Source organism: Sitophilus oryzae, unplaced genomic scaffold (genome assembly GCF_002938485.1).
Source record: "Sitophilus oryzae breed Bouriz unplaced genomic scaffold, Soryzae_2.0 scaffold_357_pilon_pilon, whole genome shotgun sequence".
In the NCBI taxonomy this organism is placed as follows: Eukaryota; Metazoa; Arthropoda; class Insecta; order Coleoptera; family Curculionidae; genus Sitophilus; species Sitophilus oryzae.
Window position 1 is genome coordinate 2460845 of NW_022146926.1, and position 16067 is coordinate 2476911.

At 32.1% G+C, this 16067-nt stretch overlaps 1 protein-coding gene across 1 annotated transcript in view; it reads left to right on the forward strand.

Moving 5' to 3' along the window:
- The window catches only part of LOC115884808 (C-factor), a 33896-nt gene extending 17829 nt beyond the window's left edge, over positions 1-16067 (forward strand). The window contains exon 5 of the mRNA XM_030903500.1: positions 15198-16067. Within this exon, the coding sequence (XP_030759360.1) occupies positions 15198-15422 (225 nt within the window). The 3' untranslated portion in view covers positions 15423-16067. The remainder of the gene's footprint in view (positions 1-15197) is intronic.

Sequence of the window (16067 nt, forward strand, 5' to 3'; positions counted from 1 at the left end):
AGTGTAGCGATTTTTCTTTTGAATTTCTGTCAGTAGCGGTTTTTCTTTGGCCTAAATATGAATATGTATCAATAATCTTCAGGTAATTGATTATCCACACAAAATAAAGTTTACCTTGTAAAACTCCAGACCGCCATTTGTGGATATATTTTCGGCAATATTCTCTTGATATATTTAAACCAGTTACAGTATTCCATTTAACTGTTACTTCGCTAAGAGTACTTCTTCTCGCAGACTTGCAAATTTTTACTAAATTTCGTAAATCTCTCTGAGATACAACTTTTGGCCTTCCCGAACTTTTACCTCTAACGTCTACGTTGGCAGATTCGCCGTATTTTTTTTATTGTATTAAAGACCGTGGTTTTTGGAATACTTCAGAAATCATCAGAAATTTTTCGAATTGTTTTTCCCGTACTGTATTGACGAATGATAATTTCGCGTAGATTTTGATTTGTAGCTTTTCCACGGACCATTACTTTAGATTAAATTAACAAAATTGAAAATTAAAAAAATTAAAATTTCTTACAGTAAATCTCACTACTCAAAGTATCGAGTCACTTACAAGCTGTCAATGCTGAAGTAAACAGTTTGCGACATTTGTGACGTTTATAGCAAAGCCGCCTATGATAATATTAATTATTTAAAAATACTTGTCCCGACATTTAGTTGTCAGCAAATTTGTCCTTTTATGAACAAAATCCGCTACTGTAAATATGGATTGATTTACAAATTCATAAAAATATTGTCAAGTTGTTTAGGATATATGGCTATGTTTATATTTAAAAAATTAAACATATATTTTTCAGTCATTTTGGAAAACCAGGGCAATAATTCCATAATATGACCTGGTCCCAACATATAGTTGTTAGGGCTCGTAATTACCAACTGGATATTTTTGCATATTTCTAAGTGACTATAAAAATATCACAATAACGACTGGCTATCCATGTTCGATCACTTTTGATTGATGATTGATTTCTTTTCACTTTTTTTTTATTCAAAATTGACTTTTTGCTCCTTGACCGCTTTTTTTATTTCTGTACGATTCAAGAACGCCATGAAGCGCCATCTCTCGATACTCTTCATCATAATTTCTTTTATAAATTTACTTAATAGTTAATCGTTTCTGTGTTATTTTTGCAGTGGCGCGTGGTGAAATTTTTAGATGAGGAAGCGATTCAACAACTAGTCCAAGAAAATAAGCCTTTAAATGCGCAAAAGTTTTGGTAAAAGTTTGAATTTTTGATATAATTTATTTCGAAAGATCCAAAAACGAATTGTGAAATATTTTTTTATATTCATCCCCGAGAAGGGGTGAAATAAATAAATAAAATAATGTTTTCGAACGTTTGGAAAAACGGTAAGAATTAGAAAAAAAAGTTCAAATAAATGTTTTGGGGCGTCAAATTTTACATAAAAATGATTGAGATGACTTTTTTTGTTCGGATCAAAATTAACCGAGATAGGGTGGCTAGAAGCTAGGGGATGATAGAAATTTATAAAAAAATATAAGTTGCTGAACAATTCATATATTTAACATTTTTATAAGCATAGTAGAGCTCGAACTGAAATATTATTTCTACGCCTACTATAACGTTTTTTTTATTCGAACACATAAAATTGGAGAGGATTTTTATTTTTGTGGATTAATCTATACTAATATATAAAATCCTTAAGTGACTGACATACTGATTACAGGTTGTTATATACAGGTTGATTCTAGGGTGATTCCAAGAGGGTGAAACCACCCCTCAAATATTACATTATTTTTTATTTAAAAAACGGTCAAGTTTCCGAAAAAACCCTTAAACACGTATATTATATTTTGTTTTTTTACATATTTTAAGATTTTTTAAAAATGTATAGAGGGTGTTTCGAAAAATCTGGTCATTGATTAATCACGATCCTGCTTAAAGCGCTTGACGAAAAAAGCCGATTTTTGGAAAACGGATTGACTTTAGGGGGTAGAGGTTCGATAAGAACGGATTTTTTGAAACTCGAATTCTAAGGGGGTGAAACTATCCCTCAAATATTAAAATATTTTTTATTTAAAAACCGGTGAGTTTTTCGGAAAAACTCTTAAACACGTATATTTTATTCTGTTGTTATATGACCACTGAGTAATCATGATTCTGCTTAAACTGCTTGACGTTTAAAGCTGATTTTTGGCAAACGGATTGACTGTGGGGTGTAGAGGTTCGATAAGGAGGGGTTTCTCGAATCTCAAATTCCAAGAGGGCGAAAACTCCTCTCAAATATTACAATATTTGTTATTTAAAAAACGGTTAGTCTTTCGGGAAAACGCTTGGACAAGCATAATTTATTTGTTTTTTTACATATTTTGAATTTTTTTAAAAAATCATACAGGGTGTTCCAAAAAGTTGGGTAATTTCTTAACCACAATTCTGCTTAAACTGCTTGACGTAAAAAGCTTATTTTTGGCAAACGGAGTTTTCGAAAGTCCAACGAGTTGAAACTACCCTCAAATATTACTAAGTTATATAATAATATCTCTATTTTAATGCCAAAGTTGGTAGCAAACAAGATGAAGCGGAAACTTCAGTCAGCTATCATGGATTGGGAAGCCGAAACGAAAGAGGTGATACACTGATAGATTTCGCACACCACAACAAATTATATATAATGAACACCTTCTTCAAGAAAAGAAACAGCAAAAAGTGGACATGGACCAGTCCAGATAGCAAAACCAAAAACGCAATAGATTTCATAATCAGCAATAGAAAAGATATAATCAAAGACGTAAGTGTATTAAACAGATTTTCGATAGGAAGCGAACACCGCATTATAAGAGCCGAGATAAAAATAAATATAAAGAAGGAAAGAACTAACATGATACTCAAGAAAAACCACAAGAAATGGGTAGCCCCTGAAAATAAAGATTCTTATAAGGAATGTATAGCCTCAAATCTAAATTATGAAAATACTACTACGATAGACGAAATATACGAAAACATCAAAGGGGCCACTCAAACGGCTATCGAAAAATGTTGTCCCAAAAAAGTAAAAGAACAAAAACTGAATCAAAGAACAAAACTTTTAATGAAACAGAGAAGAGATATGGAGGACAAGAGTACACAAGAATATAGAACTTTAAACAGAGAGAGCTTATAACTTAAGATAAATATATATAGAACTTTAAACAAAGAAATCAGAAAGCATAGGAGGCAACAGAATACGGAAAAAATTAGGAAAGTCATAGAGAAGAATCAAAGTTTGAAGATATTGAGAAATAGTACAATGGGAAGAAAAGAAATACAAAAGATCAAGGATATGCACGGCAACATAGTAACACACAAACAGGAAATCCTACACTCTATTAAACTTTTCTATCAAGAACTTTACACATCAAAACAGCAGGGGATCAGAACCGACATCCGAAAGGTAATAAATCAGGGGTCGGAAGAAATTCCAGAAATAACCGAGGAAGAAATTATCAGTGCCCTTAGAGATATGAAAAACAATAGAGCTGCCGGCGACGATGGACTGGTAATAGAGTCAATCCAAGAAGGAGGACCAGAAATCATCAAAGCTTTAAATGTCCTATTTAATAAATGCATTGAAGAAGAAATAACCCCATCACAGTGGAACAACGCAACCATCATTATTGTACACAAGAAAGGTGACGTTACAGACCTTAAAAACTATAGGCCCATCAGCCTTCTTAGCCACGTATACAAATTATTTACTAAAATACTCACCAAGCGTTTGACAAATAAAATAGACTTTTTTCTTTCGAGCGAACAAGCAGGTTTCCGATCAGGTTACGGAACAAATGACCATCTTCTAACAGTCAAGGTCCTTATCGAGAAATGCATTGAGTATAATAGACCACTAATGCTTGTCTTCGTGGATTTCGAGAAGGCCTTCGATTCGGTAGACCAGCGGAAGCTTCTAGAGACACTAAGTGAGAGTCGCATCGATCATCGATACTCCTCAATCATAAGACATATATATGATAATGCCACGGCAAACGTCAGAATATCGACAAATCAATGCACAGATAAATTCAATATCGATCGAGGGGTAAGACAAGGCGACACACTGTCCCCTAAACTATTCGTTGCTGTGCTAGAAAGTATGCTAAAAATGATAAACTGGGATTCAACAGGAATTAACATCGATGGCAAATTGATAAATCATCTCTGTTTTGCAGATGACATTATTTTAATAACAGACAACATACAGGAGGCACAGAATATGCTGGATATGCTGAATGATGCTTCAGAAAAAGTCGGTTTGAAAATTAACTTGTCAAAGACACAATACATGACAAACCTAGTACTAAGTGGAAATTTAAACATTAATAACATACCTTTGGAACAAGTGCATATATATAAATACTTAGGGCATGAGGTCGGTATTAGAAGAGATAATCAGACCCACGAAATTCTACGAAGAATAGGTTTGTCGTGGGCGGCATTTGGCAAACTAAGGCATATACTGAGATCTGATATTCCCATATGTTTAAGAAGAAAGATCTTTAACAAGTGTGTCTTGCCTGTCCTCACGTATGGAGCTGAAACGCTTACTTTGACAAAAAAGAACATACATAGAATACAGGTCATTCAACGGAAAATGGAAAGGTCTATGTTGGGAGTTACACTCAGGGATAAAATACCCAATCATACAATACGAAATCGAACAGGAGTAAGAGATGCGGTGATATCTGTCTTACATCTTAAATGGAATTGGGCAGGACATGTGGCTAGGATGACAGATGGACGGTGGACAAAGAAACTTGTGGAATGGAGTCTCTAACTAAATCATAAAAATAATATTTTTACTATAATTATCCCAATTTAGGATAAAACGCGACTTAGACGCCATATTAGTTTTGTATTTCTGGGAATTAGGATTTTAAACAACGTTGCAGTTTGTACTAAATTAGGCTTCTAGCCAACGTCGGTATCCAACGTCGTTTCGACCCAAAAATGATTCTCCAAACTAGTGCAGACTAGGGTTGGCACTCAAATATTACCAAGTTATATAATAATATCCGCATATTGTTTTTTCTCATGCTGACATAAATGTGAGAAAATTTTATCCAGTTTGTATGTTAATAGAAATTCTTGCTTCACCATTACAAATGATTAATTCGACGCGAACGAAGTCGCTGGTACACGCTAGTTTTATTTATATTAGATATTATTTATGACAATTATTTTATTACAGAGATAAATCTCTTTGAGACCTGAAAAATAGTTATCCAAAGTTTTTAGACAATAATCTACAATAATAGTTTTATCTTTAATCATAGACTAAACTAGAAATTTATATTTCTAGTTTATCTATACACGTAGCAACAGAAATCTTATTGTTATTTTATCGGAGATCAGATCAGCGTTACAAGCAAAAAACCACAGTAATTATCGCAGGATAACGGATAAATAAAGGATAATTTGTGACGCATACGTTGTCGGTGTGATATTTATGTTTTTAGCATTGCGCGAAATGCCTAACAGGATAATATAGTAATTACTTGTTGAAGGATTCTGACTTGCAAATTCCAAAAGGATTGTGTTTCGTCAGAGGCTATTTTTAATATTTATTACTCTATTTGTTGAAATAGAATTTTAGTTAATTAGGTACAGTAAAATAAAGAAGAAATTATGTTAAAAGAATCAACAATGAAAAAATAAAACAAACAAAACGTATGAATACAAATTCTAATTATGTTAGAACTGTATGTATTCTACAAGACCTCTGACCTTTAAACTGACTTTTTCCTTTTTTGTTAGGAATGGCGAGAAATATATCGATTACTTTGAAAAGATCGATATATGATATTTGAAATGTAGATTAATGATGTGGTTGTAACTAACAAATTTTTATAGTTGTGTATAGTCCATTATTCACAACTTAATTAAAAGTGCAGTAATTGCGAATTTTAGCAAAAGACTAATTATCGGAAACTATTTCTTTTGATTTTTTAAACAAAAAAAAAAAAAAAAAAAACCCTATAACTTTTTTTTATTTTTCACATAAAAAACGAGATTTGCATGGTATGTTAGTATATGACATAAATTAGGATTGATTGCCGTATTCAATTGGTTTCGGTCACTTCCTGTTTCACCGGAAATGACTACAACTTTTGTTTTTTAAATGGCACCCTCGGTATTTTTTTACTTTATACGATAGAAAATGACACTCTGAATAGAATGGCATATCGTATAGCAGTGCCTTCTATTAAAAGATCAGCCTACGGGCGAGATTTATGACGTCACGCTAGTTAGATATAACGGATTAGTAAATATATTGTAGAATACATGGAAAACATAATTATTCCTCAGATTTTTGGTTTGTATTTTAAAATGATATAGTTTTAAATGAAATATACATAATATACATACAACTACAACATATATACTCCACAGGTAACAAATACTTTGGCAAATAAACTACGAACCATACAAATGCAGCAAATGTTTTACAATGTACAAATAATGAATAGGCAGTACATAAGATAATGGGTAAAATGTAAATATATTTTAAAATTGGGGCTTGAAAAATCGATCTAATTTAACAAAAACATTTTTTTTTTAATATCTACTAATAGTGATGTATTATTATTTGCATTCACAAATTTATATGTATATTTTGCAAGTATCAATGTTCGAAAAAATTATATTTACAAATAATACACATTATCTAAAAAAAAGGTACAAGCATGACTTATATGTTAGTTTGTTCTAAAATTTTTGATTTTCTAAAAAAAAAAAAAAAAAAACGTTGATTAAGTTTTTCATTTGTTTTCATTATTTGTTTTTTTTTTATTTAAAAAAACATCATAGCCTTTATTAGTGTTGTGTCATGAGAAAATTGCAGTTCAATATAATCCAAAAAAATTACATATACAATATAATTCACACTCCTCATAATCTTTACTGCAATTAATAAACTAATATAAACTTATCAAAAGATGACCACATATTTCTAAAAATTATTATTCTTTAACACTAAAACTATTCCATTGGACTATGGAGTAATGCAGTAAACATTATGTGCGTGGTGTGAATATTTTATATGCAATTTTGATTATATCTGACACTATTTTTTCATATGATACACTGATGGAGGCCACTGTTAGCCGAACCAGTTTTTTTTAAACCAAATAAAAATAATGAAAACCAATGAAAAATCAATCAGGGTTTTTCCCGAACCTAAATTCAAAAAATCAAAATTTAGAATATTTAGAATCAAGGTTCATGAATATCAAATTTTCCAAAAGATTGCAAAATTTAGTTAATTACTTTATGTGTACAGTTATTTAGGAATGTCATCGATGTTCATTTCCAAGCCAACTAGATGATTTTCGATGATATTTATAATTTCTTACGTAAAATGTAAATAACATTAGACTAATTAAACAAAGAAATATGAATTTCTTAGCATTTTTAGTAACACCTTTATTCTTAAAACTTAATTTTGTATTATGCAACTATACCAATTTTATTGTTATTTTATTCATATTGTATTCATCCATCACTTAAATATTTGATATTAATTTGCATTATAAATAACTCAATACTATTCATTAAAATTACTGAACAAATATATGTTATGCTTAACATACATTATATATTATCAAACAAAAACACATTCTTCTTTAAACTGTATCAGTCTTGTCTTTACAAAAATCTCTTTTAAAATTTGAACTCAAAATAATAATCTTTTTCATGATCTCTAATACACATATTCTTTATTTTTCCCTAGATCATAAAACCTACTTACGTGTTTGAATCTATCGAAGCTGAACCAGCAACACTTGGAGTGAGATTCCACAATATGAATAAAATAAACATAATTGTCCAGTTTTCATTAATACTATCATGGGAGAATATTATTTTAAATTTATTAAAGATATTTTCAATAAAATCTCTCTTGATTTATAACTCAACCCACTTTTCTTGCTCTTCCAGACACTTTAGGCTGCCTAGTATAATAACTATCCTTAGTAACTATCCTTCCCACCAGGAACACAACAAAGATGAGGCATAGAACCAAAAACACACTCCACTCAAGCTTTATTGATGAATTGTTAGAGTCTTAAAAGACACACACAAAAATCATGATAAGTAAAATGTATGGGCACTTTTAGGTTAAATCACCTACAATAACGTGTAATTTTTAAAATTTCATTTTTTATGCGAAGCCGAGAGTGACCATATATCTGGTAGTAGTTTATGTCACTTCAACACCAAAATAATTAGTTTTTTGCACTACAATAATAAATAATACCAAAAATCAAAGAGTTAAAACCAAAAATCAACCGACAAAATATGAAACGGAATCTAACCCAATATCTAAGTATGTACAGCTGATGAAGTAAACAAAAGTCCGCCCCCAGGCTGATCTTTTAATAGAAGGCACTGCGTATAGCAACTTTTGACATATTCGCTCAAAAACAAATTGTATTTTAAATTATTGTTTTATTAGGAGTAAATATGACACTTATTGTGGAGAGGCTGTACGTTTACATACAGCCGAGGGCACAAAAAGTCATTTTTACTCCGAATAGAACACGCCGTTTTTCAAACGCCACAAAATAAGTTTTTAAACTATTTCAAACGTTCCAAATAATATAAAAAATTTAAAAGTTACATATCTTGTATTTAATTATATCGAGAAACTATGACATACGCTCGTTGAATTTGACACTTTATGTCAATTTAATAATACAGTAAAACTTCCCATTTCGGCCACTTCTAAAAAGCGGTCACTTCTGTTAGCGGTCAATTTTCAGTTGTTTGAATTAATCTTAGGGGAATTCCTGCCATTAAAATATTTCAATAACGTTAATCTGAAAGCGGTCACCGGCCGCTTCAAAGGTACATTTTAAGGAAAAACCCATTAAATTTATTGCCCCAATAATTTGGCCAAAAACCGAACCCTTCGAACCTTCTTTTTTGTCTAACAAGAGCTGTTTCAGTACACTTTAGGAAATTCCAAGCAATAAACATTTATAATTTGTTTGAGAAGTAGGTACAGAGAGTGACAAATACAATACAAGTTCGTCAGTAGTTTGCTGAAATTTTTGGGAGATATAGAATCAGTTTAGTTTCTTACTCTGAAAGAACAGCAACCATGTCTTTGAAACGTAAACGTTTGTCTATTAAAGAGAAATTAAAATATTGTCGCGGAAAGTGAAAAATATAACAGCAGTGCTCGGAAGTTGGCGGAAAAGTTTCGTGTTGGAAGAACGCAAGTGAACGACATTTTAAAAACAAAGTGGAATTAAAAAAAAAATGTTTGAAGAAGAAGGATGCAATGCAGATAAAAAACGAAAGTTTCCTAAAACAGAAGGATTTGCAATCGATCAACTAGTTTACGAATGGTTTTGTAAGGCAAGGAACAAAAACATACCTATATCGGGAACCTTAATTCGGGAAAAAGCTCTTGAGCTTCTCTTGAGGTATCTACATCCTTGAAACTTAGTGAATTTAAGGCTTCAACTGGCTGGTTAAATAAGTTTTGCAAGAGACATAATATTAACTTCAAAACAATTTGTGGTGAGTCTGCAGATGTGGATGAAGTGACTGTTGAAGACTGGAAAACAAAATTAACAGCAATTATTAAGGAATACGACACTAAAGACATTTTTAATGCAGACGAAACAGGGCTTTATTATATGGCAATGCCAAACAAACCCTTTGCTTTAAACAATGATAAATGTGCTGGCAAAAAATCAGCTAAACAACGAGTGACACTGCTTTTCTGTTGCAGCATGCATGGTGAGAAGGAAAATCCGCTAGTTATAGGTAAGAGCAAAAACCCGAGATGTTTTAAAGGAGCGCATGTAGATAAATTGCCGATAGAATGGGTATCCAACAAAAAGCTTGGATGACGACAGATATAATGACATCTTGGCTCAAAACCTTTGAAACCAAAATGAAACGGCAGGGTAGAAAAAGTTCTTTATTTTTGATACGTCTCAACTAAAAATAGAACTGAAAATGTTCGTATAATTTTTTTCCCTCCAAATACGACATCTCATTGCCAGCCGTTGGACCAAGGAATTATTCAAAATTTTAAATTAAAATATCGTCAATTTTTATTAAAAGACTTTTGACTTTTACTAATACTGAAGAAACGATGGAAAAGGCTAAAGAGAGCATAAATTTGGCAAGTACTATGGTGTGGATAAGTACAGCATAGAAAAATGTTACATCGAATGTGAAAAATGCTTCTAAAAGCGGGATTTGCAACTGTCAAAGGGGACGATGCATTTGACGAAGAGGACGACATTCCTTTAAGTCAGTTATCTTCAATTTTAAAAATATACAGGGAAGTCCTCAGATTCAGCATCATCTGGATGTCGATTCCAGATGTCCCTACGGAAAATCCTCGTTTAGAGATGCAGGGAATAATCCAGGAATTTACAAACAACAAGGACAGACAGGACTCCACTCAAGCCGAAGAGGAAGAAGATGAAGGCCAAGACATTCTGTGTTCATCTATAAATAATATGAATGAAGTATGTGAAAAATTAAGAGACATTCAGAATTTTGGTATCCAAAAACAAAGACGAACTAGCGGTTGATATTGCCCATACTTTGATGAAATTTGAAAGTGAAATTACAAAAATCAAAATTAAAAATTTGTAAAGCAGACTACCATTAATCAGTTTTTCACCATATAAAATAAGGTTATCACTGTAACTTTTAAAGTCAATTGTACATATGTATATAAGAATACCTATGTGTAAAATACATATGTATAAATAAAAAAAAAATGTTTTTTCAAAAAAAATTTTTTTTTGCGTAATAAAGTTTTTTTGTAACAACTGAATTATTTTTTGTGCCAAAAATCTAAAACTGAAGATCATTTATTAACACTTATTGTGTGTTTGTACTACATGCCTGTACTCTTAATTTTAATTACTTTGCACGTTTCCAAAAATAAAGGCAATTTACATTGGTATCTGTATTTTATTGTTCCCAATAGTGGCCACTTCCCTTAACGGCCACATTCCTTTGAAAATTTTGTGGCCGCTATATGGGAGTTTTAATTGTATATTATTTTCACACTTTTATGCTTAGGCGCAAAAGTGCTTTACTTATGCCTGGGCGTTAAAATGACTTTTGTACTTATATTGTCAATTACGTCGCAAAAAATTAATACTTTTGTGATGTTTGAAAAAAAAAAAATTTTTTCTTTTAAATTTATATTATAATATACTGTGGATACAGACATAATATCAATTACCTTCTCGTGACATACCTGTCTATTAGCATTTCTGAATTTGCAAAACAAAACTAAACTTATAAGTACGATATTATTTTATCTAATCGTATCGTTTAAAAAATCTTAGGATAAATTATCCCAATCCGCCAGGATTCCTTTGCCTTGTTAACCTATAATGTCTGTTATAAATAAATAAATAAAAAAACGAGAAATTAACACATTTTTAGCATTTCTTTTTAAATTTTTTTTTTTTTTTTTGTTTTTTTTTCTGTACTTAAAAATAGTTAAAATGCAAACTGTTTTGTAAATTTTAGTTTTATATAAAAAAAAATACTATAAAAAGTTTATTTATATAAAAAAAAAATTATTAAAATTTATAGCCCGTCCCCAACTATGCCGAATCGACTCCACATTTTTCTTCTCACCTATCCTTAGTCCTACCCTGATGAAGATGTAAACGAAAACGTCGTATCCAATCCTCTCAGAGGTGGACTGTACAGTGTGTCCCATTTGGTTGAAATCATAGGGTATCTCCGTTGTTAATGAAGATAGAAGGGTGCGGTTTGCACAAACCTGTCCCACTTTTCGTCAAACGGAAGATGCTAGTAAACAAAAATTTCTATATTCTCTCTTCATTTCTGAACTACAGGGTCTTTTTCGGAAAATTTTGCAATTTGGGGACACCTCCTGTATCTCTGTTATAGTTAAAGGTATCGAGAAGGCGAAACTGCTTATTGTAGAACTTTTACGTAGAATACAGTGGCGTAGTCTGTTTTTCTACCAAAAAATATTTTGCAAAATATGAACTAAAGTTATGTTTTTAAATGGAACACCCTGTATATTTATAAATCATATGATCTGTCTTGCTATGAGCTTCTCAAAATATATATATCACCTATATTTATTTTCACTATTTTACCGACACATTTAAAATATATATCATTTTCTTATTAGTAGGCCGTGATAAATAACAAAAATCAAAATGGTATTTTACTAAAATAGTCATACACATATTAAAAATTTATTTGGGACTGATATATTTTACTTTTGAAATAACTGCTACCACTGAAACTGTGAATATATTTTTTTCTTTTTTTATAACGGGATGGGTTTGCAACTATCTAAATCTTGAATTATTAAAGCATTTTCAGGTGTTCGACATTGTTGTAGTGCCTACGATATATTTCATATTTCAAAAATACTCAAAATCAGAAATCGAGAACGGCGAAATCCGGGAATCGAGGAGGCTATCATATGCGTTCATTGGTTCAAATTCATTGATTTGAAAAATAATAATTTAACAGTATTCTAATATCATAGTTAAGTGAAGGGGAATGTTTCCCATCTTGTTGAAAGTATATTTCACGTAAATTAGCTTAAGGAATATCTAAAATTTCCGATACGATAAATTATTCTTATGTATACATGTATTCCAAGATTTACAAATAGCGGTGGTAGAGAGTTAAGTTTCGCTAATATATAAAGAATTTATTAGCGGTTCCCAAAATAAAACAAGAGACAGATAGCAGTATACTTTTAATAATTCTTTTTAGTTTCTTTTATTATCAATCATGGCCTACTAATAAATATGGTATTTTCCACAAAAACTTTAAATATTGCAGTAAATAGTCAAAATAAATATAGAGTGATATATATATTTTTGAGAAGCCTATGGCAAGACAGATCATATGATTTATAAATTATACAGGGTGTTCCATTTAAAAACATAACTTTAGATCATATTTTCAAAAATATTTTTTTTTGGTAGAAAACAGACTACGCCACTGTATTCTACGTAAAAGTTCCACAAAACAAATTCACTAAATAGCTTTAACAGAGATACAGGGAGAGTCCCAAATTGCAAAATCCTAAAGACCCGTAGCTCGGAAACGAAGAGGACTATGAAAAATTTTGTTTATTTGCATCTCCCGTTTGACAAAAAAAGGGACAGGTTTGTGCAAACCGCACCCTTCTATCTTCACTAATAACGGAGATACGTATGATTTTCAACCAAAATGGGACACCCTGCGTACACCGTCGCTCATATTTACCCATCAAATTTGGTCGCTATCGGACGACATCAAATTTTGACGTTTCTTACGTCAAAACTAAACTGTCACAGTGACACGCGTCGTACACGGCCAAGTTGGCCTTGGTCCAGTCTATCGACACACCAAATATCATTTAAATCGGAAGATTTTTTTGCCGTTGATGATGGGGTTTCATAGTGCTCGAAACATCGTCAAAATATCATGAGAAAATGGGTCTCTTCGAGCTAATATAATAAATTAAGGGTAATGTATTGTAGTTCAGTCATTGTCCGGAAGTTACTCTGCAGGTTTATACGTTTTGGGGTCCCTAACTAAAATCCATAAAATGCACATATCCAGACTTGCCGCCGGCGCCGCCATCTTGCCAAGATGGCGCCCAAAATCGGAATTTTGTAAATATCTCGAAAACTATGCGTTTTTCGCAAAAATTTGAGGAGAGTAAAATTAAAGAGAATAAAATTTTCTATGAAAAAGGTTCTATGAAAATTTTCGCTAGAGTCAACCGTTTAGGCACAAAATCCCTGGAGATTTTACAATTTTGCGGAAAATATGATATATTATGTATAGTCGATTTTCCGAAATCAAATGTCGATTAGGGTTCACTAAAACTAGTTTTAGTTTAGTTTCTTTAATTTTGTCATGAAACAGTGGCGTATCATTAATTCGGTCGTTCATTTATGAATAATTAATTTTAATTATTGAAAATGTGTACTTGTTTCCACACCACCCAAGAGGTAAAGTCATGGGGCGTTTATTTTAACGTGGTCTCCCCGGAGGCCTATTCCACTAGATAAATTAAAAACTTTAACTTATCTGCACAAGCCCGACGGACCTGGCTCTTTGATGTAAAGTCGATCGTGTCTGCTGTGCTGGGCTCTTCAGGGTAGTCTCTCAATTCGTCCAACTCTTCATCTTCAGACGCCAGAGGGATAACTACAGGCAAGCCCAACTCCTCTTCATCGGATTCGTCAAGTGACACTTCAGTGACGTTGTCACAGGATTTCCCATTGCACTATGCACAAATCATTGATCATTTTAATCCTGCTTTTCTGCATCCGCAGGATTTACCACAGTTGTTGGTTTTGCATTTACAGGATAAAAATGCTAATAGGGATTTCGGAGCTGGATCTGTCAACGTTGTGACTGGAGTAATGCCTGTTTTTGTTTTCTTCCAACCCCGTTCTTCGGCATCTTTGGTACAACCAGACCAATGCTGAACCTGGTGGTAAGTTCGCAATGAATGCTGTCCAGCACGACAATTAATTAAGAATTAATGATATGCCACTGTTTTATGACAAAATTGAAGAAACTAAACTAAAACTAGTTTTAGTAAACCCTAATCGACATTTGGTTTCGGAAAATCGCCTATACATAATATATCATACTTTAAGCAAAATTGTAAAATTTCCAGGGACTTTGCGCCTAAACGGTTGACTTTCGCGAAAATTTCCATAGAACCTTTTTTATAGGAAATTTCATTCTCTTTAATTTTTCTCTCTTCAAGTTTTTACGAAAAACGCATAGTTTTCGAGATATTTACAAAATACCGATTTTGGGCGCCATCTTTGCAAGGTGGCGGCGCCGGCGGCAAGTCTGGAGATGTGCATTTTATGGATTTTAGTTAGGGACCCCAAAACCTATAAACCTGCAAAGTTTCAAAACTTCCGGACTTTTTTCCAAGAAGGCCCCTTTTTTGATCCCCAATGACTGAACTATTGGGAGAGTGAATTAGCTGTTTAAACGCGAACACTCTCTTTATGACATACCATAATAATATTATAATTTTGTAACTAAACGTCAAATTGAAAGTTATTTAATGATAAACTCCCTTTGTTTTATAAAAAAGAATGACCATTATTTATGACTGTATATTTTTGTTTCAATCAATTAACTGTAAATCTCATTATTATTGCTAGTGAAGAATAAATTCTGTGTTTTTAGGCTGCAATAAACATGGCTACAAAATCCCTAAGCATCGACTTGAAAAGTCAAGGCGTGTTGGTGACCTGCATTCACCCGGGATGGGTGAAAACAGACATGGGTGGCAATAACGCACCACTTTCTGTAGATACGAGCTGTTCTGGAATTGTAAAGGTTATAAAAGAGCTGAACGAAAAACATAATGGAGGATTTGTCCAATGGGATGGAAAGGAACTACCGTGGTAAATGGAGATGTTGAATTTACTGTTATCAAATAACGTCCATCAACATAACAAGCCCAAAGCCGCGGAACTTTAGATTAAATATATCGGAAGATACAGCACATGTGTCCACATAATAAATAAATAAAAAACAATTTTTTACAGAGAATCGCTTTGAAGAAAACGTTGATTCAGAGAACATTGACATTATTCGTATCAGCACTATGACCAATAGGGTAGTATTCTGCAATAAACAAATAATGTTTCTTATGTATATTTTGCGTAACCAAATAATGCTGTATCAAGATGCTTCCATTCGGTTCAAGATGTATGTATCTTTTTATATATCAAATATGCTGTATCTTACAGGGTCTTGTGCAGAACAGGTCCCCACGAAATCGTGGTTTTTTTAATTTTTAATGTGGATCCCATAGTTAATGGAATGGTTTAAAAGAAAAAAATTGTTGGATGAACCACTTTTTCTACGAAAAAAAATAATTGAAAATTCCAAATTTTCACTACATTTCAATGCGAAAACTCCCTATTATAACCTTCATAAAGACAGTAAAATACAAGGTTATGCACCGTGTTGCCATACTCACCCTGTGTAAAATCGACGAAAACGTTCTACTTTATATTCATTTTTTTTACATTTAGTACGCACTTTAAG